This window comes from Rhinatrema bivittatum, chromosome 1 (assembly GCF_901001135.1).
Source record: "Rhinatrema bivittatum chromosome 1, aRhiBiv1.1, whole genome shotgun sequence".
NCBI lineage: Eukaryota > Metazoa > Chordata > Amphibia > Gymnophiona > Rhinatrematidae > Rhinatrema > Rhinatrema bivittatum.
In genome coordinates, this window is record NC_042615.1 from 567,669,901 (window position 1) to 567,693,686 (window position 23,786).

At 43.8% G+C, this 23,786-nt stretch overlaps 1 protein-coding gene across 4 annotated transcripts in view; it reads left to right on the plus strand.

Moving 5' to 3' along the window:
* Nucleotides 1–11,344, plus strand: part of HNRNPK (heterogeneous nuclear ribonucleoprotein K) — a 67,451-nt gene extending 56,107 nt beyond the window's left edge. For 2 of the 4 annotated variants that reach the window (XM_029617407.1, XM_029617400.1), the window contains exons 14-16: nucleotides 6,130–6,299; nucleotides 7,097–7,175; nucleotides 8,799–11,344. In XM_029617407.1, the coding sequence (XP_029473267.1) occupies nucleotides 6,130–6,299; nucleotides 7,097–7,136 (210 nt within the window). In that variant the 3' untranslated portion in view covers nucleotides 7,137–7,175; nucleotides 8,799–11,344. Of the gene's footprint in view, nucleotides 1–6,129; nucleotides 6,300–7,096; nucleotides 7,748–8,798 lie in introns of those variants that run through there. The other 2 variants (XM_029617417.1, XM_029617427.1) reach the window with 2 other exon arrangements.
* The last annotated feature ends 12,442 nt before the right edge of the window (nucleotides 11,345–23,786 follow it).

Here is a 23,786-nt window from a genome sequence, read left to right on the forward strand (position 1 = left end):
GTACAGGAGGCTACGATCAGTGCCGGCAACAGCAGCAGCAGGGCGTTGCAGTTCGCCTGTTTAGAGGCCGGTATCGCTTATGTGGCGGATGCCCTGTATGATCTGGTGCGGACCTCAGCAAGAAGTATGGTGACTATGGTTTCAGCACACCGGCTCCTCTGGCTGAGGAACTGGGAGGCGGATTTGTCTTCTAAATCCCAGCTGTGCAACCTGCTGTTTTAAGGGCAAGCTTCTCTTTGGCGACGATCTGGATCAACTGGTGAAGTTGTTGGTGGAATCCAAGGGCATTCACTTACCAGAAGACAGGAAATCTTCTAAGAAGACCTTTCCGCCTCTAACTTGTTTTCGGGAAAGCCGTTGATTCCGAACTAGCAAATATACTTCAACGACCTCTTCTAAACAGACACCAGGTCGTCGGCAGTCCTTTCGCGGGAGGAGTCGTCCTGGGAGAGACACCTGGGTGCCGGAACCAGCAAGACCTCCCAATGAAGCCACGAACACTCATTCCATCGTAAAAGCTGTCAGTGGCAGATTATCCAACTTTTACACGAAATGGGAAAGAATTACCTCAGACCGCTGGGTCTTAGAGGTCATCAGAGATGGCTACACTTTTGGAATTCTTGTGTCCAGTCCGGGAAGTGTTTTGTAGAATTCCGGGTGGCCTCTCTCAGCAGCGCAAGGCTGTTCGGGTAACCCTGCAGCGTCTTCTCGACCTCAGAGCGATTGTTTCAGAGACACAACGGGGCCGGGGACATTATTCGATTTATTTTGTGGTCCCCAAAAAGGAGGGCACGTTTCGCCCCAACCTAGACCTGCAGAAAGTGAACCGCTGCCTTCGAATCCCTCGTTTTCGAATGGAAACCTTGCGGACGGTGGTGGCGGCAGTTCGGAAAGGGGAATTTTTAGCGTCCCTGGACCTCAGAGGCGTATCTTCATATTCCTATCCGATTGAGTCACTGGAGGTTCTTGCGTTTCAAGGTGTTGGGGCAACATTTCCAGTTTCAAGCCCTACCCTTTGGTCTCTCAACAGCCCCTCGAACATCCACAAAAGTAATGGTGGTGGTGGCAGCATTCCTTCGGAAGGAAGGGATCTTGGTCCACCCGTACCTGGACGACTGGTTGATTAGCGCAAAGTGTCGTGTGAGGACTGCGAGAGGTCGGTCCGCACGGTGATGACCACGTTGCGGTCGTTAGGGTGGGTGATCAGTCTCCAAAAGAGGCACTTGGAACCCACCCAGAAACTGGTTTATCTGGGGATCCTATTCAATACCTTATGAGGCAAGGTGTTTCTATCGGCGGACCGAGTAGCAAAATTACAAGCCCAGGTCCGCTCCCTGCTGCGAAGGCCCTCTCCCACAGTGTGTTGTCATCTTCAGGTCCTGGGCTCCTTGGCTTCCACCTTGGGCTTGGTTCCCTGGGCATTTGCTCACTTGCGTCTGTTACAACGCGCACTTTTGCCACTTCGGGAGTCCAGAGTCAGTCTGTCATGGTGGTTGTCGCGTGGTAATCTGGAGCAGGGGATGGACTTGGAAACCCCGAATTGGCTGATAATCTCCACCGATGCCAGTCTATCCGGTTGGGGAGCAGTGTGCGGGGAGAAGTCAGCTCAAGGTCTTTGGTCGGAGATGGAAAGCTCATGGTCATCAATCGTCTCGAGACGAGAGCAGTGAGACCGGCCTTACAAGCCTTCATGATGCGAGTTTTCTCCGACAATGCAACAACAGTGGCATACATCAACAGGCAAGGTGGAACACGAAGTCCTGCTGTGGCGCTGGAGGCAGTCTGTTCACCTGGGCGGAGCGTCACCTCGGAGGCATCGCCGCGTCTCATGTCACGGGGGTGGAGAATGTTCAAGCGGATTTTCTCAGCAGACAGCAACTCGATCCAGGGGAGTGGGAGCTGTCAGCTGACTCGTGGAACCGCATTTGCGCCAGATGAGGAGTGCCGCAGTTGGACCTGATGGCAATGCAGACTAATGCGAAGACAGAGCGTTTCTTCAGCCGTCGCCGAGAACAGGGACATCTATGCACTCGTCCGTCCGTGGCCCACGGGCATTCTTCTGTGTGCCTTTCCACCCTGGCCTCTCATAGGTCGGCTTCTGTGTCGCAAAGAACTCCACCCGGGGATGGTGGTCCTAGTGGCGCCGGAGTGGCCACACAGACCGTGGTTTGCGGATCTCGTGCGTCTGGCTCTCGAAGGCCCATCGCCGCTGGCCCATCTACCGTGCCTACTCCGTCAAGGACCCATATTTTCGGATCGGGAAGATCACTTCTCTCTTGCGGCTTGGCTTTTGAGAGGCGACGTTTACGTTTAAAGGGATACTCCGAACAGGTCATTTCCACTCTTTTGCAGGCACATCGACCGGCCACCTCGATGGCATATCTGGAAGATTTTTGAGTCATGGTGTACTCTTCAGAACTGCAACCCGTATCGGCTGGAGTCCCTTGGGTGCTGGATTTCCTGCAGCAGGGGCTCGCTAAGGGGTTAGCGTTCAATTCTCTTCGGGTACAGGTTGTGGCTCTGGAGGCTTTGAGGGGCCGGTTCAATGGCTATTCCTTGGCAGCACATCCGGACATTGCTCGCTTTCTTAAGGGAGTCCAGCATTTACGTCCGACCGGTCTGTCCGGACTGGAGCCTGAACTTAGTGCTCCGGGTGTTCTGTGATGCCCTGTTTGAGCCTCTTTGCCAGTCTTCTGTGAAGAATCTGACTTTGAAGACTGTGTTTTTGGTGGCCATTTGCTCGGCCCATCGGATTTCGGAATTGCAGGCGCCCTCCTGTCGAGATCCTTTTCTGCGGATTTCTGACAATCCGGTGTCGTTACGGACCGTTCCGTCTTTTGTTCCTAAGGTGGTTTCGGCCTTTCACGTCAATCAGACTGTGGAGTTACCGGGGTTTCCACATTGGTCCCAGGACAGGGATCTTCATTTCTTGGATGTACGACAAATCTTGTTACGGTATCTGGAAGTTACCAATGGTTTCAGATGTTCCGACCATTTGTTTGTTCTCTTTGGTGGTCCGAAGAAGGGAGATAAGGTGTCTAAGGCGACCATATCTCGTTGGATTAGAGAAGCCATTTGTTCAGCATACATAGCCCAGGGCCGGCAAGTCCCCTCGGGGCTCCGGGCTCATTCCACTAGAGCCCAGGTTACCTCCTGGGCAGAGTGTCAATTACTGTCTCAGGAGATCTGCAGGGCGGCAGTGTGGTCTTCTATTCACACTTTCACTAAGCAGCATCGATTTGGACGTTAAGGCGTCGGGGGAATCGTCCTTTGAGAGTGTTCTGCGTGCGGGTCTTTCGGGTTCCCACCCAGTGTAGGGTGGCTTGGGTACATCCCACTTCTCTGGACTGATCCTGTACGTACTGGGAAAAGAAAATTTGGTTCTTACCTGCTAATTTTCGTTCCAGTAGTACTAAGGATCAGTCCAGAGGTCCACCCCTTACTTCAGATTCCGAAAGACTGTGTTAGCTATAGTTTGCCTATACGTATTTGCCGAAGCTCCCGTTTAAAGTATGTTTTGATGGAGCAGTTGTTCAGTTTTTCATTGGTTTTGTTTTGTTTTTGTCTTGAGCGGCGAGGTAGTCGGGCTTAGTTGAGCTACCTCCCGCTTCTTACTTATATTCTCATGAGCTTGGGTACAGGACAATACTGACGAACTGCAGGTGGCACTCTGGTATTTAAGGCAGTGCCCGAAGTTTTGGCTCTGTGACTCCATCTGCTGGTAGGGATACACAACCCACTTCTCTGGACTGAACCTTAATACTACTGGAATGAAAATTAGCAGGTAAGAACCAGTTTTCTTATATGATCCAGTCTCAGCTCCTCCTCTTCATTGGAGCAGACCTCGACACCATGGTCGCAAAAGCTTTTCTGCCAAACGACCATGCACACAACCTTGCAAAACTTGCAAATTCTCTGAGTATGTGCAAAGTAGCCTCTGCCCATCAATTTGCCCTATGGTGTCTACAGTCCACATTACCCCTATGGTGAAATTAGCCATGAGAAGGACTCAAAGGACTTTGAAATCTCAGTGGCTTCAAGCTATTCAACCACTATTGTCCCTAATAAGTCACCCACCAGTTACGTCTCTCATTTCGCTGGATGACAGACAAACCTACCATTCCAGCAACCGGCTCCTCAAGTAACCTTGACCATGGATACATCCACCTTGGGTTGGGGCGCTCACGTCAACAATCTCCAAACACAAGGTACATGGACCCCGCTCGAAGTAAAGTCTCAAATCAACTTTCTAGAACTTCGAGTGATATGCTATGCTCTTTATGCCGTCAAAGACTGCCTCTCTCACAAGACTGTGCTGATACAAACATACAGTAGCAATGTGGTCCTCACGAAACCTACCCGCCACCCCACGGAGTTGGGTCTGAAACATTTTATTTTATTTTTTTTGCTTGCACTTATTGCTACAAATGAGACTTAAGGAAGATCCCTGTGGCTGCAGGGATCATGGCATGCTCAGTAGGCTCTGTGCCAGTCAAAAGTTTCTAGAAACTTTGACAGTTTTCCGTGATAGGGTTCTGTCCAGTGACATCACCCACATGTGAGGACTACATTCTGCTATCCTGGGAGAACACCTGTTACAGGTAAGCAACTCTGCATGCTTGTTGCAGTAACACAGAAGTGAACGCCAAGCTTTCGTTCACTATCCACCATGCATGCAGTTCTTCCACAGTAGGGTGGTACTCCACATACCCAAAAAAAAAAAAAAAGCTCAGCTGCTCTCATGTAATCTCAAGACTTGGCACAGTAGTCATAAAACATATGTTGTAGAACTAGATGACAGACTACATTCAGCACTGCTACTTGATAGTAGGACTGTACATTATAGACTCAAGTTATAACTCAAGAGCGCTAGCAATTTCCATTGCTCATCTTTGAGGTACCTCTTGAAGACATCTGCAGAGTTGCAGCTTGGTCATTACTGTCTGGACATGGTTTCACGTATTCAGTTTTTGCAGTAGTCTACTCTCCACAGCAGATTCCATGTTGCTTACTCAGTAAATGCTTCACTGCAACACTCGGCTTGGACTCCACACGTCCTGGCTAATTCAGCCTGCCTATCTGTTAAAATCAAGTTTTCTAACTAAATTGTTTTCCACATCATGATGAATTAGCCATTCAGAATACCTACTCAGTTGATATTAGAGCTAATGGAATTAGCTCAAATATCAACTGAGGTGGCTCGCAAGGCAATTTCCGTACAGGAACTTGAAACTTTTTTTTGTGTGGCAAAGAAGAAAGTTTCACTATAAGTGTTACTGTGTTGGACATTTATTGGTCACTGGTGATCATAACTAACTGGGGCATGTCTTTTCATTCCAAGGCCAACTGAGTCTTGCCCTAAAATTCTCTCCCCAGAAAACCCCACATCAGGACACAGACAAACAACTTCAAAAAACCTATGTTCCCCACATTTTCCATGGATCATAGAATCTTGGCTTCCACCTTGTCCCCAAGCCAGCCTCAACAAAATAATTTGCTCAGCCTTTCCTATCTTTGAAATGTACACTACTTACAAGCTCCTCCATGTGACCAAGTATTTATACTTCAAGTATTATAATTGTAAATACGTACAATCCCTGAATGTAATCCACTTTGACAAAGGCAGAGTATAAATCCAAAATTTGAATTAAATTGTTTTGCACAGCTTTATATTAAAAATTTTAAATTGAGCTCTTAGCATGACTTCTGGGTTTTGATCATCATTCAACACAGCATTAAAGAGGAAGTTGGCATACTAGTTAGTTCATTACATGTTTCTTATCAATGCAGGATACCACAAATAAAATTTAACAAATTCTGTATCTGTCACCTAGCCCATGAATTTTAAAATATTTCTTTCCTTGCCATAATCACACCATGTTGTCTGTTAGATTTTCCAGATATTAATGTTGAGGTATCTTATACCTGACCAATAAAGAGCACATACAGCCATCCACTTTTTCGAAGAAATAGTTTTAAATTTTTTGAAAGTATTTTGGTGTTACTATTAAATAATTTTCTTGAAGGATGTGGTGATATCAAAACTTGTCTTTGAGTGTGATGTTAAAATCCATATGGCTTTTCAGGTCATGTAAAATTCTTATGCAACTTTTTTTTTTTTTTCTTCAGCTGGCTGGATCTATTATTGGTAAAGGAGGTCAGAGGATCAAACAAATTCGTCATGAATCGGGGGCTTCCATCAAAATCGATGAACCTTTAGAAGGATCAGAAGATCGTATTATTACCATCATCGGCACACAGGACCAGATACAGAATGCACAATACTTACTGCAAAACAGGCAAGTGCAGCTGCAGCTTAGGATCTGTACATTTTCTGTACAAATTCTTTATGCTTTTCTTCCCTTAGTTTCCTTAGCTAGTAGACATGATTTAAGACATGTCTTGAGTGTGACCTAACTTCTCAATTTCTTCCTTTGTGATAGTTTTGCTCTGATTTTCTCTTGTTTTATTCTCTATTTCTTACTAAAATGGAAGATAATACTCAAAGCCAACTTTGCTGGAAGAAGTCTTAACCAATGAGTCTTTCACCTTTCTTTGGTGAAACTGCTGCAAAAAGTACTTGTAATTAGAAAAACTTCATATTATAGTAGAGCCTGTAGAATATAGAGAAGATTTCAGTGGATGTTGGTCTAGTTCTGTGTGGAAGACTAGTGATTTTGTTGTTTTTAGATAACTAAATTGACAACAAATCACAGTCTGCCATATGGCACAGACCATGCCTCTACAGGACAAGTGAAAGTGGGTTTTGATTGGTGCTATTTAATGCAGCATTTCACACCTTACTAGCATTCTTTTCTGCTATTAACAACTTTAGATTTCTTTTGCTTAATTTCACAATACTAATATTTGTACTGTAGTAAGCATTTGTGTTTGCATTAACTAATCTCAAGCTAGCATAAATGTATTAATAGTAAAAAAAAAAAAAAATATATATATATATATATAAAACTTAAAATCTTTTTTGTTGAAATAGGAAGTTAATTCAGCTGTAAAATTATACTTATGGGTTTTGACTTCTTAACATTGAAAGGCACATGCTTAAAGGTTCTAATGCAAGGTTTTCTTTTTTTTATAGTGTGAAGCAGTATTCTGAAGATTATTCTTATGGGTTTTGACTTCTAAACATTGAGAGGCACATGCTCAAGGGTTCTAATGTAAGATTTTCTTTTTTTATAGTGTGAAGCAGTATTCTGGCAAGTTTTTCTAAGACTAGTGAAGAATGAAGGAGTCCTGCATCTTTTTTTTTTCATTTTTTATTTTTATCTGCACTTCTGTTTAAAATAAAAAGCCAACATTCCTCTGCTTCATAGGTGTACTGCATTTGAGGTGTAGAAAAATCTTTGCTGTTCACCAGATGTAATGTTTTAGTTCTTTAGATACCAGGGTTGGGGTGGGGGGGAACTAACATTGTAGATTGGAAACAGCAGCAGATTGAGTGGATTTTATTTTTGTTGATTGTCGGTGATAAATTGTAATGTTTTCTGTAACTATTGTGAATGCACTGTTCTAAGTACACTGTATGTTGTGGAGGGAGTATATTGCCAGTCTGTTCCTTGCTTCAGTTCAGAGCAGTGCGCGGAATGTAATTTTTTTTTTTTTTTGTAAAACATTTTATGATTTTTAAAATAAATTTAGTGAACTGATGCTTTTGTTTTATATCTGCATTGAGGCTTATTCTAAACACTTAAGATTTGTATCCAGAAAATTAAAAGTGAATACCAACAGACTAATGAAATAATTTTATATTCATTCTGCCATGGCATCACCTTGCAAAGTAATTTATATAAGGTACAGAAGATGCAACAGGAAGTTGTTTTGATTCATTAGATTAGAATATTGGGTACCAGCCATGCCTTTAAAAATCCATTTGGTTAAACAAGGCTATTAAAATCCTTATTTGCAAAACTATGGTAATATTTTGACTTTTTTCTGTAAGTTTGTGTTTATTTTTCTTTATTACTGGCATGGTGGTGTGCTCAGTCTGAAGTATTGAGTGTATAAGCCCAACACTTACTTAAGCAAGATATGCATTAGATCACTTTAAGCTAAAGGGCCACAGAAGAATGTGAATATGTCCAGAAAGGGTACAATATAAAATCTTGAGTTTTTGAATGCCATAAAAAGGCAGCAATTTGTGTTCAGATTGTAACATACCTAGTTTCTTCTACTTGGGGAAATTGAGCCATGCACTTTGGATGGATCTGTTTACGTATAGAAGTATGCCAGAATAGAGCAGAAAATTCTGTTGACCTATTCTGATTTATGTTCTCTGGACTATATAATCATCACTTGAGGAAAAAAATGCTGTTGGATAAAATGTCAAGAGGTATTAGGAAAGCGACATAGGATGCTTGGTGTCATAATGAATTTTATTCAAGCCCTATTGATTCTGTGTCAGTGATGTACTTTTTTCATAAAATTTGCACGTAAATCCTTAAAATTTATCTAACATACTATAGTAGCAACTTTCAAAGCCATTTATGTGCTTAAAGTGTACTTAGGAAGCTAAAATCCTACAGACAATTCAGTGGCATATTTATACCAGTTTTCAAAAGCCCATTTACATGCGTAAAACCCAGTTTTATGCATGTAAATACTTTTGAAAATCTGGCCCATACTGAACAGTAGCAAGTTCATTCCATACTCCTCCACTGCTTGTCTTTATGCAGTATATTAAAATCATTGATAAAAAGCAATCACGTTGCCATATGTAATGCAAAGGAATATATGCTGGCCGCTAAAGCTCAAAAAAATCTTGTTTTTTTCCATTTTTCTAGGTGAGCTGTGGTGCCCTTGTGTCCAGGCAGACTTTGCTGCAGATCTGATGTCAAGAGGTTGAAAGGGGACTGTACAGTGAGCAGTACTGAAATGAGTACTTTGTGTGACAGTTTGTTTTAAAATGTTTTTTTTATTCTTACAAATAAAATTTAATTTAAAAAAAATGAAGGCTGTGTGTGTTTCTGAATTTTGAAAACATTCATTTTTGGTCAACGTTCCCCCTTCTACAGATTAAAAGTCTACAGTTGTGGTGGTTCCATTTTCTGGTGCTGCTGCAGAAAGGGTACACAAGATCACCAGTGCTATCAAGCCTTATATCTTGACATTTTAAATTTTTTAAACATACATAAAGGAACATGACTTAATTTCCAATATCTTATGCAAAACTGTTAAGATCTCTGCTGTTGCACAGCATATTCACTAATATTTTCTGAAAGTGCAATCAGAGACAAAAAGTACTAGGGATCTTGAACTATTACCATTTTCATTTACATCACTTTTTTGGAAAATTCATATTTTCAGGAATACCAAATTAATTGTTACGTTTACCTTCAGTCTTCAGGATCACATACTTAAAATTTCAAATTACAGATTGAATTCAACTAGATAACTACACTTCATTTCACAAAAGGAACATATGAGACAGTGATTTAAATGTTACTAACAATTTAAGAAACAATTATTTGTACATTTTTTCAATAAAATATACTTGCATAATACTGCAGAGGCCAATCCATTTTATCTAAGATGCTTTTTTAAATTTCAATGGTTTTCCAAACTATTTCATCTATTGTCCATGAAATACAAATAGAAATGTCAGCTTAGAAAATAAGTACAATGCTACACAGGTTTCCCATTCCCTCTAATTTTTTGCCATATGCATATGGGATAAACATCCAAAAAGAAAGCTTCTTACATGTATTTGTTCTTAATAAATTGATTTTTAATAAGGAATATAAAACTATGCAACTTATAGCTAATAAACTTTGGTAGTTCATAGTGTCCTCTGGGACACTAGTTTCCATTTTGGCTTAGGGTTTGCATATGACTAGTCCTCTTGCGTCTCTGCTAATTGATTAATGTGGTCAGTGTTAAATTTTTTTAGTGTCTTATAGTGTTTTACAATGAAATGTTGGGTATAGTAATTACGTTAGTACTTAAATTCCAACATGCACCACCAATTTCATTCTTGGAAGTACTATAATATCTGTCATAGTATAAAATACAAAATGTAGTGTTTTCCTGTAAATGCATTCATTTGATCATCCTTGCATCTCCCTTTCCTCTATGGACTTCCAATACTTAAAACCTGTGCATGTTCTTGATTGTTAGCTTGTGTTGGACACGGTAAATATCTGTGAGATTATTCTATGAAAATGTTTCCTTTATTACAGTTAAGGTGTGTGTAAATAAATTGTGTGTAGTATACATGTGTACATAGTGTTATATGTATGTGTTCAGGTAACTATACTTGGTATATGGGTTTAATCTGAAGCTGGTAGATGTTTGCTTAATTTAAAATTAGCTCTTATGTGAAATATGTGCAAGTATTTATTATACCAAGATTGCCTCCCATAAGGCCTTGAATACATCAGTGTGGTTTGACCTATCTGAGCAAGAGAGACCAAAAATGAATGGATAAAAATTGCACAACAGCCTTTGATAGAATGTTGGGGAAGGGGAAGGCATGTAACAATTTTGAAAACAATTTTAAAACAAACTGTCACTGTGTTTTAAACAAATCCTCATTTCATTATGGCTTGTTTTATTGCACTTTCTCCTTATACTGTCATCCTCTGCAGTGAGGCTGGTGGCTTTTAAGCCATTGCTAGATAACCCTAAAATAGCTACAAAATGTTGCAGTGTCTAAAATGAGTTGAAAATAAGGGAGAGCATGCCAGGTCTGATATAGCAGAAAATAAAATATTCTTGCCTTGATCATTAGTGTTAGAATTATATTGACAATATATTAAAAGAAAAAAATCATTCATTTCAGAAGAGCTCCCTGTTGGGACAAGATCCTATTTAGAGCAAAATATAAAGGTCTAACTTAAAAACATCAAAACATTCACTGTCTTTCATAATTGTCCTCATCTCCCCCATCTCTGCCACTTCATCTGTCTCCCATTCTTTCTCCACTGCAACCCCATCTCCCTAGTTCTTGGCAGTTTAAGTCCACCACTCTTACTATTACTGTTACAAATTCTTAAAGACTGCAGTGAAGTGTTCTTAACCTTTTCTTTTTTTAAACTAATAGTTGCAGCAACAACAAACAAAAATTCAGCAGGCCAGCAAGAACCTGTTGTACTTTATGTACATAAAGCTCAGTTCTCATGATTCTCTTAAATGCATGAAGGTGGCAAAGTTTAGCAAACAAGGCACAGGCCAGGAATGTGCATCCTAATTTCCAGTCTTAACCAAACCCTCCTGAAGGGAAGAAACTGTAAGAATCATACAAGAATCATCTTTTGTTTTACATCTTTTGGAGACAACCTTCCAAAGCCTGGGGAGGCAGTATATATGTTTTAAATAAAGTTGAAATGAACCCTGTGGTGTTAGTGTGAGGTATTTGGTAATACCTATTCCCCCACCTTGTGAAAATCACCTATATCTACCTGCAAGGTATAAACAGCCATTAATTTTTTTTTTTTGTTTAATTGAAATGGGATTTGAGTGTCCATATTTGCTTGCCAGGGACACATTTTTGCATTGGTGAAAGGTGATCCAAAATTTATGAAAAGTAAATTGGTGGTATATAAATGCACAAAAAAATATCAAACTGGAGGCAAGAAGTTAAGTCCTAACTCCTATAATGCACTGCTGGTTCTATTGGTGTCTGTTGCTGGAAGATAATTGAGTGAAGATTGGCTGTGAGGAAAAACACTATTTGGAGTAGTAAGTGACATTAAATATTGTACAAATTATGGAAATGGAGATACTTTCACCAAACTTTTTTTAATAAGTACTGTTTCATCTTGTAAAGAATGAATGGACAGGATCAAAACACATTTCTAAACACTTAGGTGGGTGAGTCAGTTACTAAGCTTTTCCAGAAATAGCATTAATATAGATAAAGAAATGATAAACAGTTCAAAGCAGCAAAGTTGGAAATCTTCGAGAAAATGTAAGCTTTGTGGAATGGAAGAAGAATCTTAATTCAAGACCATTAAGAACATGTTCATTATCAAACATTTTAAGCTATGTACTTTTAATTAAGATTCCTACCACTGTAAAATTTATGTAGTTTTATTCTGTTTATCAAAATAGTAAGAACATAAGATATGCTATGCTGGGTCAGACCAAGTGTCTAGTATCCTGTTTCCAATAATGGCCAGTCCAAATCACAAATACGTGGCAAGTACCAAACAACATTTTCCTAGCGTGTAGCCAGATGGACTCAGGACCAGTGGGTATTGTGCTCTCCTGCTACAGATGGGAGACTGAGTCAGATTTCAAACTGGGTACTTATACCCCTGCACTGACCTTACTTCCTCAGTTTCTCTCTGTTTCCTAGCAGATGCGGACAATATACCACACACTAGAATAGTGTTAACAATTACAGCAAAGAAGAAAAATTTACCTTTTAAGAAGATCTAGCCCTGCTCTCCTGTGGTGAAACCGAAGGGTCCCTCCCCCAGTTGAGAATTCCTGAGGTGATTTCTGATATCCCTCAGAGGTGTGGACTTAGCCCTCAGGGTGGCTGAAAAGCAGCGGGTGCAGAATCGAGTGTGGTGGTGAAAGTATTCCCCTCTCCCCCTGCAGCTGGAGACTGCCTGGCACATGGCCGGTAAGTGCCAAGAACAGGTAAGGTAAAAATCCGTAATCTCCGGTCTCCAGAGCTCGGATTGCTATACCGAAATTTTCTTCCAGCGTGGTTTTAAAGGGGCACCGATCGGGTTGAGCAGCCCTACTTGGGCTAGGCCCCGATCCTGTGCAAGGGTCCACGCATGGAGACCCTAGGAGGGTGCCATTTTGCACGCTGGGTCGTCGGCGCCATATTCCTTCACGCAGTACGCGTGGGGCAGCTGATGCGCCTAACTTGCGCGTGTTCAATATAGACACGCATAGCTGTGCGCACAGCGGCGTGCACAACTGAAACGCACACACGGCACTTAACTGATATGGCACACACCTGTGCGCATAACCACGCACAGACACGTTTTTAGGGCAGCCAAGCGCACAAACTCATTTGCACAGCCTGTCTCATAAGAGCCACACAGGCTGATTAGGAATCCTGCCTGTGCCAGCATTGCAGGGAAACCAAAGCCTGGACCACTACTGTCGGGAGAGGGGTCTGGAATTACTGACGATTACTCCCCGGACCTATGTATCTGAAATGGCCTCCCCACAGGAGGGGCACCTCTTGGGGGCCCCTACTCCACCCCCAGGATCAACAGGGACCTTCTCCTGGGTGGAATTTTTCAAAGGGCTGCAAACCTTTAAGTCGCAACCAGCCCTAGCTGCGCACCATGCTCAAACCCTACCAGGAGCTCTAGGTCCTCCCGGTCCAGCTCCGATGCCTAGAGACATGCCTCTCCTAACCAGGAACTTCCCTAACAGGGATCCAGACAACTCAGATGAGTGACTCCCTGGAAGAAGGAGAAATCCCTCCAGGGATGGAACCATACCGAACCATGCTTCGCTTCTTCCACAAGGAAGAATTACCAGCCCTTGTAAGACGCTGGGTATTCCGGGCACCGACCCTGTGGTGGAACCAAAGAAGAACCCCATCTTGGTGTCCCTTCGTAAGGCCTCATGCTACTTTCCAATGATGGAAGCCATCCAGGAACTAATGGACCTGGAATGGAATGCCCCGGAGGCCAGTTTCAAAGGGAGGCAGGCATTGGAAGCCCTATACCCTCGAACCTGCGGCCAAGGAATGCCTGCATTTCCCGAAAGTGGATGCTATGGTCTGTGCCGTCTCAAAGCAAACAATTCCTGTTGAGGGAGGAGCGGCACTGAAGGACATGCAGGACAGACTATTGGAATCCATCCTTAAGCAGGCCTTTGATGCAACAGCAATGACTGCAGATTGCCTCCTGCTGTGCACTGGTGGCACGTTCCTGTTTACTCCTCTCGAGAGAGAGAGAGAGAGAGAGACAAATACCTCCGAATTTCATACTGGGGAGACTTATGGATCCTACAGCATCCTTCCTCACTGACGCAAGCTCAGATTTAGTGCGCACCTCAGCCAGGGGCGTTGCCTCTGTAGTGGCAGTCAAAAGACAACTACGGCTACGGATTTGGCCTGCGGATGCGACATCTAAAGCAAATCTCATGAGAATGCCTTTTAAAGGATCTCTTGTTCGGAAGCAAGTTGGAGAAGTTAGCCAACAAATGGGGTGAATCCCCAGTACCTCATCTACCTGAAGATAGAAATAAAAGATCTCTGCGTCCCTCCCACAGAAGAACCAAGAGCAGCGGATCGCAGCGCTTTAGACCCTACAGGAATGCACAGTTCCAGGCACCTCGCCCCTCCAGAAGGTCGCAGTCCTTTCGGAGCAGACAGACCAAGAGGGGAGCAGGACATGGGGCAGGCTCAAGCCGGGCCACACAATGAGAAGAGGCCGACCCATCCACAGGAGATAACGATGGACAAAATGGGTCCTAAACATTAGAGAAGGATACTCTCTGGAATTCTGCAGCATCTCTCAAAACAAATTTGAGGTCACCCTGCCACTCCCACTCCAAGAGACTGGCAGTAGAAACCATACTAACAAGACCACTCAGTCTGAAGGCAATAACTGTGGTGCCTGCGCCCCAGCAAAATAATGGGTGCTATTCCATCTATTTTATTGTTCCCAATAAGGAAGGGTCATTCTGGCCCATCTTGAATCTCAAGAACGTCAGCAGTTATCTGCAGGTGCCACACTTCTACATGGAAAGTCTGTGCTCCATTATAATGGCAGTACAACCGGGAGAGTTGCTAACCTCCCTGGACCTTTCCAAAGCCTATCTTCTATCCCAGTCCATCAGGATCACCAGCACTTCCTGTGCATTGCGATACTGGGTCACCATTACCAGTTCCAGGCACTTCCCTTTGGCCTAGCAACCGTCCCCAGGATGGTTGCTAGGGCAAAATCTTCAGAGGAGAGCTGGCACATGACCAACAGTCAAGAGCCTACTGCAGGAACTCGGGTGGGTCGTGAACACAAGCAAGAGCAGTCTACAGCCCTCCGTCACTAGAGTACCTTGGGGTCTGATTCGACACCAAACAGGACAAAGTCTTCCTCCCCCCCTCCGAGAAGGAAACTGATGCGACAATTGATGACCAATGTACGCCCCAAGGTATGGGACTACCTTCAAGTCGTCTGCCTCATGGCATCAACTCTGGAGGTCTTTCCGTGGACAAAGGCCCATATGTGACTGCTCCAGTGTTCCCTACTGTCACGATGGAACCCACTGTCCCAGGACTACTCAATTCACCTCTATCTACCAGCAGAGGTTTGGCCCCAGCTCCAATGGTGGCTACAGGAAGACCACCTAAGCAGAGGAGTAAGCATATCCCCACTGTACTGGATCTTGCTCACCATGGATGCGAGCCTGGGAGGGTGGGGAGCCCACTGTGTCAGGAACTGACGGCCCAGGGACAATGGAACAAGACTGACTCGAAATGGAACGTAAACCGCCTGGAAGCTTGAGCAGCCAGACTAGCGTGCCTGCAATTCAGCCATAGACCGCAAGGCGAGTCATTCAGGGTAATGTCTGACAACGTGACAACAGTGACTTACATCAACTGCCAGGGAGGAACCAAGAGCAAACAGGTGTCTCTGGAAATAGACCCCCTCATGGCATGGGTGGAGATAAACCTACAAGGGATCTCTACCTACCACATCGCAGGAAAAGACAACATCGCAGCAGACTCTCTCAGCAGAGAGAGCCTAGACCTGGGGAATGGACACTGTTGACCACAGCCTTCTAACTGATAGTAAATTGCTGGGGCCTCCTAGCCATGGATCTACTAGCCACCCGTCTCAGTGCCCAAGTCCCCAGAAGAGATCCTCAATCCCAAGGACTTGACGCACTTGGCCAGAGGAAGACCTACTGTATGCCTTTCCCCCATGGCCACTACTGGGCAGGGTCATCCACAAGATAGAGCAGCACAGGAGACTAGTTCTACTAGTGGCCCCAGACTGGCCAAGACTACCATGGTACGCAGACATGTGAAGACATGGAGGTAGGCACAGAGGATTCCTTGCGGGGAATCCTCTGTGCCTACCTCCACACAGGGACCTTCTCCGGCAGTGCCCGATCCTCCACGAAGATCAGTCTCTATTCTCTCTTACGGTCTGGCCCTTGAGAGGGTTTGCCTGAAGAAGCTCGGTTACACAAAGGCCGTGATTGACACCCTGCTCTGAGCGTGGAAGTTCTCCACATCCCTGTCTTATATATGGATCTGGAGCGTGAAGCCTGGTGTGAGGATTGCGGGATTAGCCCGTGGACAGCCAAAATACCCATGATGATGGGAGTTCCTACAGGATGAAATGAAGAAGAGGTTGTCACTCAACTCCGTCAAGGTCCAAGTTGCCGCACTGACCTGCTTCAGAACCGAAGTGGACTGTATCAAATTATCAACCCATCCAGATGTGACCCGCTTCCTGAAAGGGGTTAAACAACTCCGACCACCCCTAAAGTTGCTGGTACCTCTTAGGAATCTAAATCTGGTATTAGACTTCCTAGCTGGGGCTTTTTTCAGACTAACATGCGGTCTGTCACTACACCTCTTAACATTGAAGACTGCATTCGTGGTGGCAATATGTTTAGCTTGTCACATCTCCGAACTACAGGCACTATCCTGTCAGGAACCATTCCTTAGATTCACGCCTGGAACCATACAACTGCACACTGTCCCCTCCTTACCAAAAGTGATTTCCCAGTTTCATGTGAACCAAACCATCTCGCTACCATGAACATAAGGACTCTGAAGACTCACTCCTTCTTCGCTATCTCAAGGTCGTCAGACTCCTAATCAGATACCTGGAAAGATCGGAACCTGTGTGCAAAATGGACCACCTGTTCGTTCTTCACAGCGGGAAAAAAGGGGAAGCAACCTCGCGGGCAACCATAGCCTGCTGGATCAAAGAAGTAATCAAGGCAGCCTCCTGTGCGGAAACCAGGCTGTCGCCCACCGAGATCTGTCAGGTGGCAATGTGGTCCTCCACACCTTTGCCAGGTTCTACTGCCTAGATGTTCAGGCTTGGGAGGGGACAGTCTTTGCAAGAGCAGTACTAAGTGGGCCATGGGCAGCCTCCCCCGCTGACTGAGAGTAGCTTTTGTACATCCCATTGGTCCTGAGTCCATCTGGCTACATGCTAGGAAATGGAGAAATTACCTGATGATTTCATTTTCCTTACTGTAGACAGATGGACTCAGCATCCTGCCCACGGCTGCCCCAGAAAAGGGAGAACCTCTGATACCCATATTTGCTTAGTCGTGAGGTTTGCTAAGCCACTGTCTACCCCTAGTTCAAGACACCCACAGTTGTCCAGTGTTGGTGTTAATTTGGTTGAGTGCACTGGCTGTCTCCAGTTGGAAATCAGTTGAACTAGTTAAGTTCAAAGCTTGTTAATTAAGCAAAGATATAGCCACATTTGGCTTTTCAAAGAGAGTACTGAGGAAGTGAGGTCAGTGCAGGCGTATATGTACCCAGGATGATGATAGTTTGAAATCTGACTCTTGTCTCCCATCTGCTAGCAGAAGAGCACAATACCCATTGGTTCTGAGTCCATCTGTCTATACTAAGCAAAATGAAATTATCAGGTAAGTAATTTCTCCAATAAATATTAAGCTACTATTACTTATTAATTAATAGCAGTTTATGGATTTTTTTTCCCTCTAGGAACTTATCCAAACATTTTTTTAACCCAGTTACACTAACTGCCATAACCACAGCTGCTTGCAATGAATGCCAGAGCTTAACTATGTGCTGAGTGAAAAAGAATTTTCTTCAAATTTATTTTAAATGAGTTACTTGCTATAACTTCATGGAGTGCCCCCTAGTCCTACTATCTGAGAGTAAATATCTGATTAAATTTGTTCAAGTCCTTGAATGATTTTGTAGACCTCAATCATATTTTCCCTCTGTTGTCTCTTCTCCAACCTGAAAAGCCCTAACTTCCTTAGCCTTTCCACATTTGCCAATCCAGGAAAGAGGGTTATGCACTCCTAGCAGAAGAAAGAGGAAGTAAAGGTGACTCAGCCCACCCCTAGCCTCTGTTGCCAGCAGATGATAGATATGCATCTCCCTACTGGGGATTGCTTGTTATAAAAATATGCAGGGTAGCCCATGGAAAAGTAGCCTTCCTGGGTGGCAGTGGTAGTGGAGGCAGGCTACTTTTCCATGGGCCACCTTGTGTGTGAATGTGTGTATACACATATTTTGGCATGCCACTTAAGCTCCTGAGGTGAGTTAATTGTTTTGAGTCTGGGAGCCAGGTCGGGTTTTTTTTTGTTTAAGTAAACATGAGGCAGTGCTTTGCCATGAAGGCTTGTGCCCTCTGCCCCATAGCTGGTGCCCTTTTTGTACTCTCAGCCAGGGGGAGCTGAGTTCAAATTAAAAAAAAAAAAATCTTCCCTCAGCATTTGTGGTTCTGTCTCTTACCTCCTTTCCTTCTCACTTCTCTGGGTAGCTAGGGTAGAGAGGAGGCAGCTTGTGCTCTGCAGATTGAGCAGCCTTTGGGTTAGGCTCTGTTCTATCAGCTGTGTGGTAGACTGTGGCAGAGATCCCCCCCCCCCCCGTGTGCATTCTTGGCACATGGCAGCATGCTCATACTCACTTATGTGTGCAAAGCCACAGCCTACATCTCTGCACATTGTGCATGTACTCCTAGACCTTGGTTGTGCAGAAAGCCACCCAGAGTACAGTGTGGCTGGCTAGCGGGCCGGGGACAAAATGATCTAAGCAGATTGCTATCTGAGAAGCTTGCCAAATAAGGGTATTCCAGTCATCTCTCTTTCTACACATTTATTGGTGCTGTTTGGAGGCTCAAGGAGATTTGCTTTCTATGGATTTTGCTGATGTTGGGCTGTCCAGTCTGTAGGGATTCCAGAGGGGAGGGGGCAGAAGGTTACTCAGTGGAGGTGTCCCTGCCCCCATTGTTTCTGATGACAGAGCACTCATACAGAAGGGTTGGGGAGTGTTAGGTTTGGTGCTATGGGCCCAGTTTGGATCCACCTTTTTCCTGGGTGGAATTTTTCAAGGGTCTGCAGACTTCTGAAGTGGTACTTAGCTGAGGTGAAGCAGCCTACTAAGAAGAGTTCATGTACCTGAGGCTTGCACTTGCCTGCCACTGTGGCCAAGTGCCACAGGGAAGCTGTCCCTGGGGATAGTCAGGGGAATATGGATCAAAGATACATCAGCTGACTCCAATAGGGACTTGAAGAGGAAGAAATTCCACCTGATTTAGAACCGCATTAGATGTTGCTCCTGTTTTTTTTCATAGGGATGAGTTGCCAAGTCTGTTGGTTCAGACCATGAAGATGCTGGGGGGGGGGGGGGGGGGGGAGAGACACTTCGGGCTTCAAAAAGGTGGATCCCATATTAGGCAACTTGCACACAGTGTTGTTTCTTTCCCCTCCAATCCAAGAGTTGATTAACCTTGAATGTAGTGCCCTGGAGGCAAGTTTTAATGGGTTTTGTACCCTTTGGATCCAAAGGCAAGGGATTAATTGTGATTCCTGAAGATGAATGGCTTAGTATGCTCTGTTACCAAGTGAACCACCATTCCAGTGGAAGGAGGAGCAGCTCTAAAAGATGCTTAGGAGAGGAGGATTGAGGCTATCCTTAAGCAGGCCTTGAGGCCATGGCAATGTATTTGCAGATTGCTTCTTGCTGCATCCTGGTGGCTCAGGTTTGCATTTCTCTCAGAAGACACAAGGAGTGGGGTCCATGGTGAGGTGGTGATGGACCCAGGGTTGAACTCTTAGCAGATGCGGGCAGTGACTGGGTGCAGAAGGCTGCTACTAGGGTGGCTTTCATAATGGCTAGGAACCAGTTGTGGCTGCAAAATTGGTTGGTAGACACTTTCCAAGTCCAGTCTCACAAGTTTCCCTTTAAAGGTTCTCTCTTATTCAGCAGTGATTGGGAGAAAATGGTGAATAGCTGGGGAGAATCCAAAATTCCTCATTTTATTGGAGGGCATCCTTTTGGGATAAAGGGTCTCTAAAAGGATTCCTGTTGGTTTTGTCCTTTTACAGAAGAGCATCTACTCGACTGTCTCTTCCCTTTAGAAGAAATTTAGGTCTTTTGGCCTAGAAAGCCTTGAAAGGATGTGGGCTCTGAGAATGGTCCACCTTGATATTCACAATGAAGATGTGAGAGCTTACCTATTGGTTCAGGAGATGAGTCCAGATTATGGCAGACCAGTGGGTCCTGGAAGTGGTGAGGGTTGGCTGTGCACTCGCATTTTGCCAAATTCCTCCAGATGCCTTTATGGTCTTTCCAAACAGCTGTACTGAAGAGTGGTAGTGGAAGGTACATTAAGGAAGCTGTTGGATTTGAAGGCTGTAATTCCTGTTTCCTGATCACAAGAAAATGATGGGGTGCTATTCTATTTATTTTGACTGTTCCCAAGAAAGAGGTGTGGTCTTTTCAGCCCATCCTGCATCTTTGTCAATCGACATTTGCATGTGACTCATTTCCCAATGGAAACTCTTATGTTCTGTGATAATGGCAGTACAAACAGGAGTTTCTCATGTCTCTTACCCTGAAGGAGGTATATCTACATATTCCCATTCACCATGAACAGCAGCGTTTCCTGCACTTTGCTGTTCTGAGACGTCATCAGTTTCAGGTCCTGCCTTCGGACTGGTTACAGTGCCCAGGACCACCTTCACCACCATGGTGATGGTAGCAGCATCTCTCCACAAGGAGAGCATTCTAGTCCATCTATCTAGATGATGGGTTTGGTTCAGGCCAAAAGTGCAGAAGAGTTGCTTGGCTTCTCGCAAGGTGATCTCCTTGCTTCAGGAACTAGGCTAGGTGGTGAACTTGGCAAAGAGCAGTTTACAGCCACCTCCGACCAAGTATCTCTACATGTGATTTGATATGGAGTAAGGCAGAATGTTTCTACCAGAGAGTAATATTCAGAAATTAATTACTCAAGTTCAGACCCTGAGAAGGACTATTCACCCAATCTGCAAGTCCTAGATTTGATGGCAGTTACATTTACCCTAAAATATTGTACTACTTATAAGATGCTAGCTTACTGGAATGCACTTGGTAGAAAAATTGAGGTTAAGGAAGTTTTTCAAAGATTTGCTACAGAATATAGTGTGACTTGTTTTCTTTATTTTGTTCTGTTCTTAGATTATTGGTTACCTTAGAAGGTCCCAAATTGAGGGATTGCTTTCCTTGCCTACTTATTTCCTTGCATCATCTCTACGATGATCTTTGAGCAGATGGCCAGGATTCCTATCACATCTTGGCCTTACCATTATGCATTCTGCTGCTTCGTTATTTTGGAACATACCATTGTGCATATTGTCTACAACTGGGGCGTCTGTTGAACAAACATGCAATGGTACTACAAAACAGAAGTGTCCATGATTAAAATTGTTTTGATAAAAGCAAAAGTACTATAAATATGGACAGATAGTGTGAAACACTAAGAAATTAGCCTATTAACTATAGAAAAACAATACTGAGATTTCAGTTACTCCCAGTGTTGATTGAATATTTGAACAGTGCCTCTTTAAGGAAATTAAGTTTCAATATGCCATAACTGACTAGTTTATAGAATAAGTGGGGGAGAGGGTAGAGGTACTTTAGAACTAGGTCTCACTACACTGTAGGCACTTGTGCAAGGAATAGTTGTTGAGCCATTTTGCAATAATAAGAATCAGTAACTTTATAAAGTAACTTTATAAAAGGGAGTCTGCTAAAATAAAGACAGTTACAAGGGTTAAAGTCTGCATGAGACATGGAGGCTTAAAAACATGGTCGAAGCCCAGATCAAATGTATTCTAGTTTAAAAGATCAAAATCTGCCACCATGGCTATATGGTGCTGTAAAAGAGGATAGAAAAGGCATCTTAAAAAATGGAAGGTAGGACTTATAGCAAGCTATAAATGCACTGCCACCTTAGATGCAAAACATTAATAAAGCAAGTCAAGCGAGAAGGTGAGAGATTTGTCAAAGAGGCACAAACTGATTTAAAAAACCAAAACAAAAACCTTTTCAAGTACATTTAAAATAAAGCTGAGTCTGAATCATTTGGGCTCTCAAATAACCAAGGCCTAAAAAGGGGCACGTGGAGGAAAAGGCTATAATAGGGAATGTTGTCTGAACCATTCTTCATATCTGATTATTCAGAGGAACTGAACCAAATAAGTGCAAATTGAGTAAAGTCTTTTTAAAACTTGATGGTCTTCACCCCACATTGCTTAAGGAACCTGGTACTGATGATCTTTAGACTGGTTCAAATCTGGCTCTAGCCCCAAGGACTAGAGACCAATACATGCAACTCCAGTTTTTAAAAAGGGCTCCGGTGGTGACCCAAGTAAATACAGATCCATGAACCTGATATTAGTGCTGGGTAAAGCTATCTAAAAACAAAATTGTCACATGGCTAAGCATGCCTTTTTAATGAGGGAAGAGCCATCATGAAATTAGCACAGGATGGTTGTATCTACAAACGGATGATGAAATGAGAGAAGCTAACAAATTTGGCAGCACAATAAGATTTCAATTCCCTTATATTCTGGGTGAATGTCACATCAGGATATGCTAGGGGTAAAGTTTCTAAATTAAATAAATGATTTGCTTTATGGAGCAGATGCTCTGGGAACTGTCAAGAGGAGGAGCTATTTTAGACCTAATTCTTAATAGACCACAGGATTTGGAATGAGAGGTAATGCTAGTGGAGCTGCTTGGCAGCAGTGGTCATAATGCAATCCAATTTTCTCCCAGAACAAGCAGGCTGGTAGTACTCACACATGGGTGACATCATCAGATGGAGCCCTGTCACTGAACACTTTTGTCAAAGTTTCTAGAACTGACAGGCACACTAAGCATGCCACTAACCCCTGCAGCCAGCAGGGGTCCCCCTTCTGTCTCTTTTTCCACACAGCAGTTGCCTTGCTGTTTAGGAGCTCTGTGAGAAATTTCTCACAGAACTATTTGAAGTTTTATCTTCTCAAAAAATCCTCAGCAGGGTCCCCTGTCGCGCTCCATTCCCCCTGACGCTCGGTAAGTGTTTTTCCGGTACTTGCAGTTGGTTCCCGGCAGTTTACCGCTTTGGTGCCCGGTCACAGACTGCGTGCCCGCCAAAGTTTTAACATGGTGACTGGGTTTAGAAAGTGTCCTGAGTACCGAAGACCATGTCCATAATGGACCCACATGAAGTATGTGTTTTGTGCTCGGGCCCCTCGCACAAAGTCCGTCTGCACGAGTTGTGCACAAATGACCCCCAAAGGCCGTCGTGCTCGCCTGGACAAAAGGGAGCAGTTGTTTGCTTCAAAAACAGACTGCTCCATCGACGCCAATTCAAGTACCACCGACCATGTAGGGTCCATCTACCTCAGACGATTCATCAGGAGCACTGTGGACAGGGTGACTGTCCGTCATAGAGGAAATCAGCATCATCAGGCTAGAGAACAAAAAAGGAGTATTAAGGGCAACCTAATGCTTCTCCTTCCCCCGAAATCAGCAAATGAGTGGCAATGCAGGCGCTTTTAGGGGGTTTACCCCCCCCCCCCCCATACACAAGAGTTGAATTGAGTAACTTGTCAGTCTGAACTTCCTAAATAGTGTAGAATTTGCATGTTAAATACATGATTAAGAATAAAATTCTTCCCCTTTTACCCCTTTTACCCCATCCACCCCTCCTACACCCCCCACCCCCTCCCCATCCCCCCTCCTCTCTTATAACTCTACACAATTGTATTTCCATGGCATTGCTGTATTTATGAATACTTTGTACATAGTGATACTCTATATTTGTAAATTTTGCTCATAAGTTTTGTCTAATTATTTCCCTCCTTTTTTC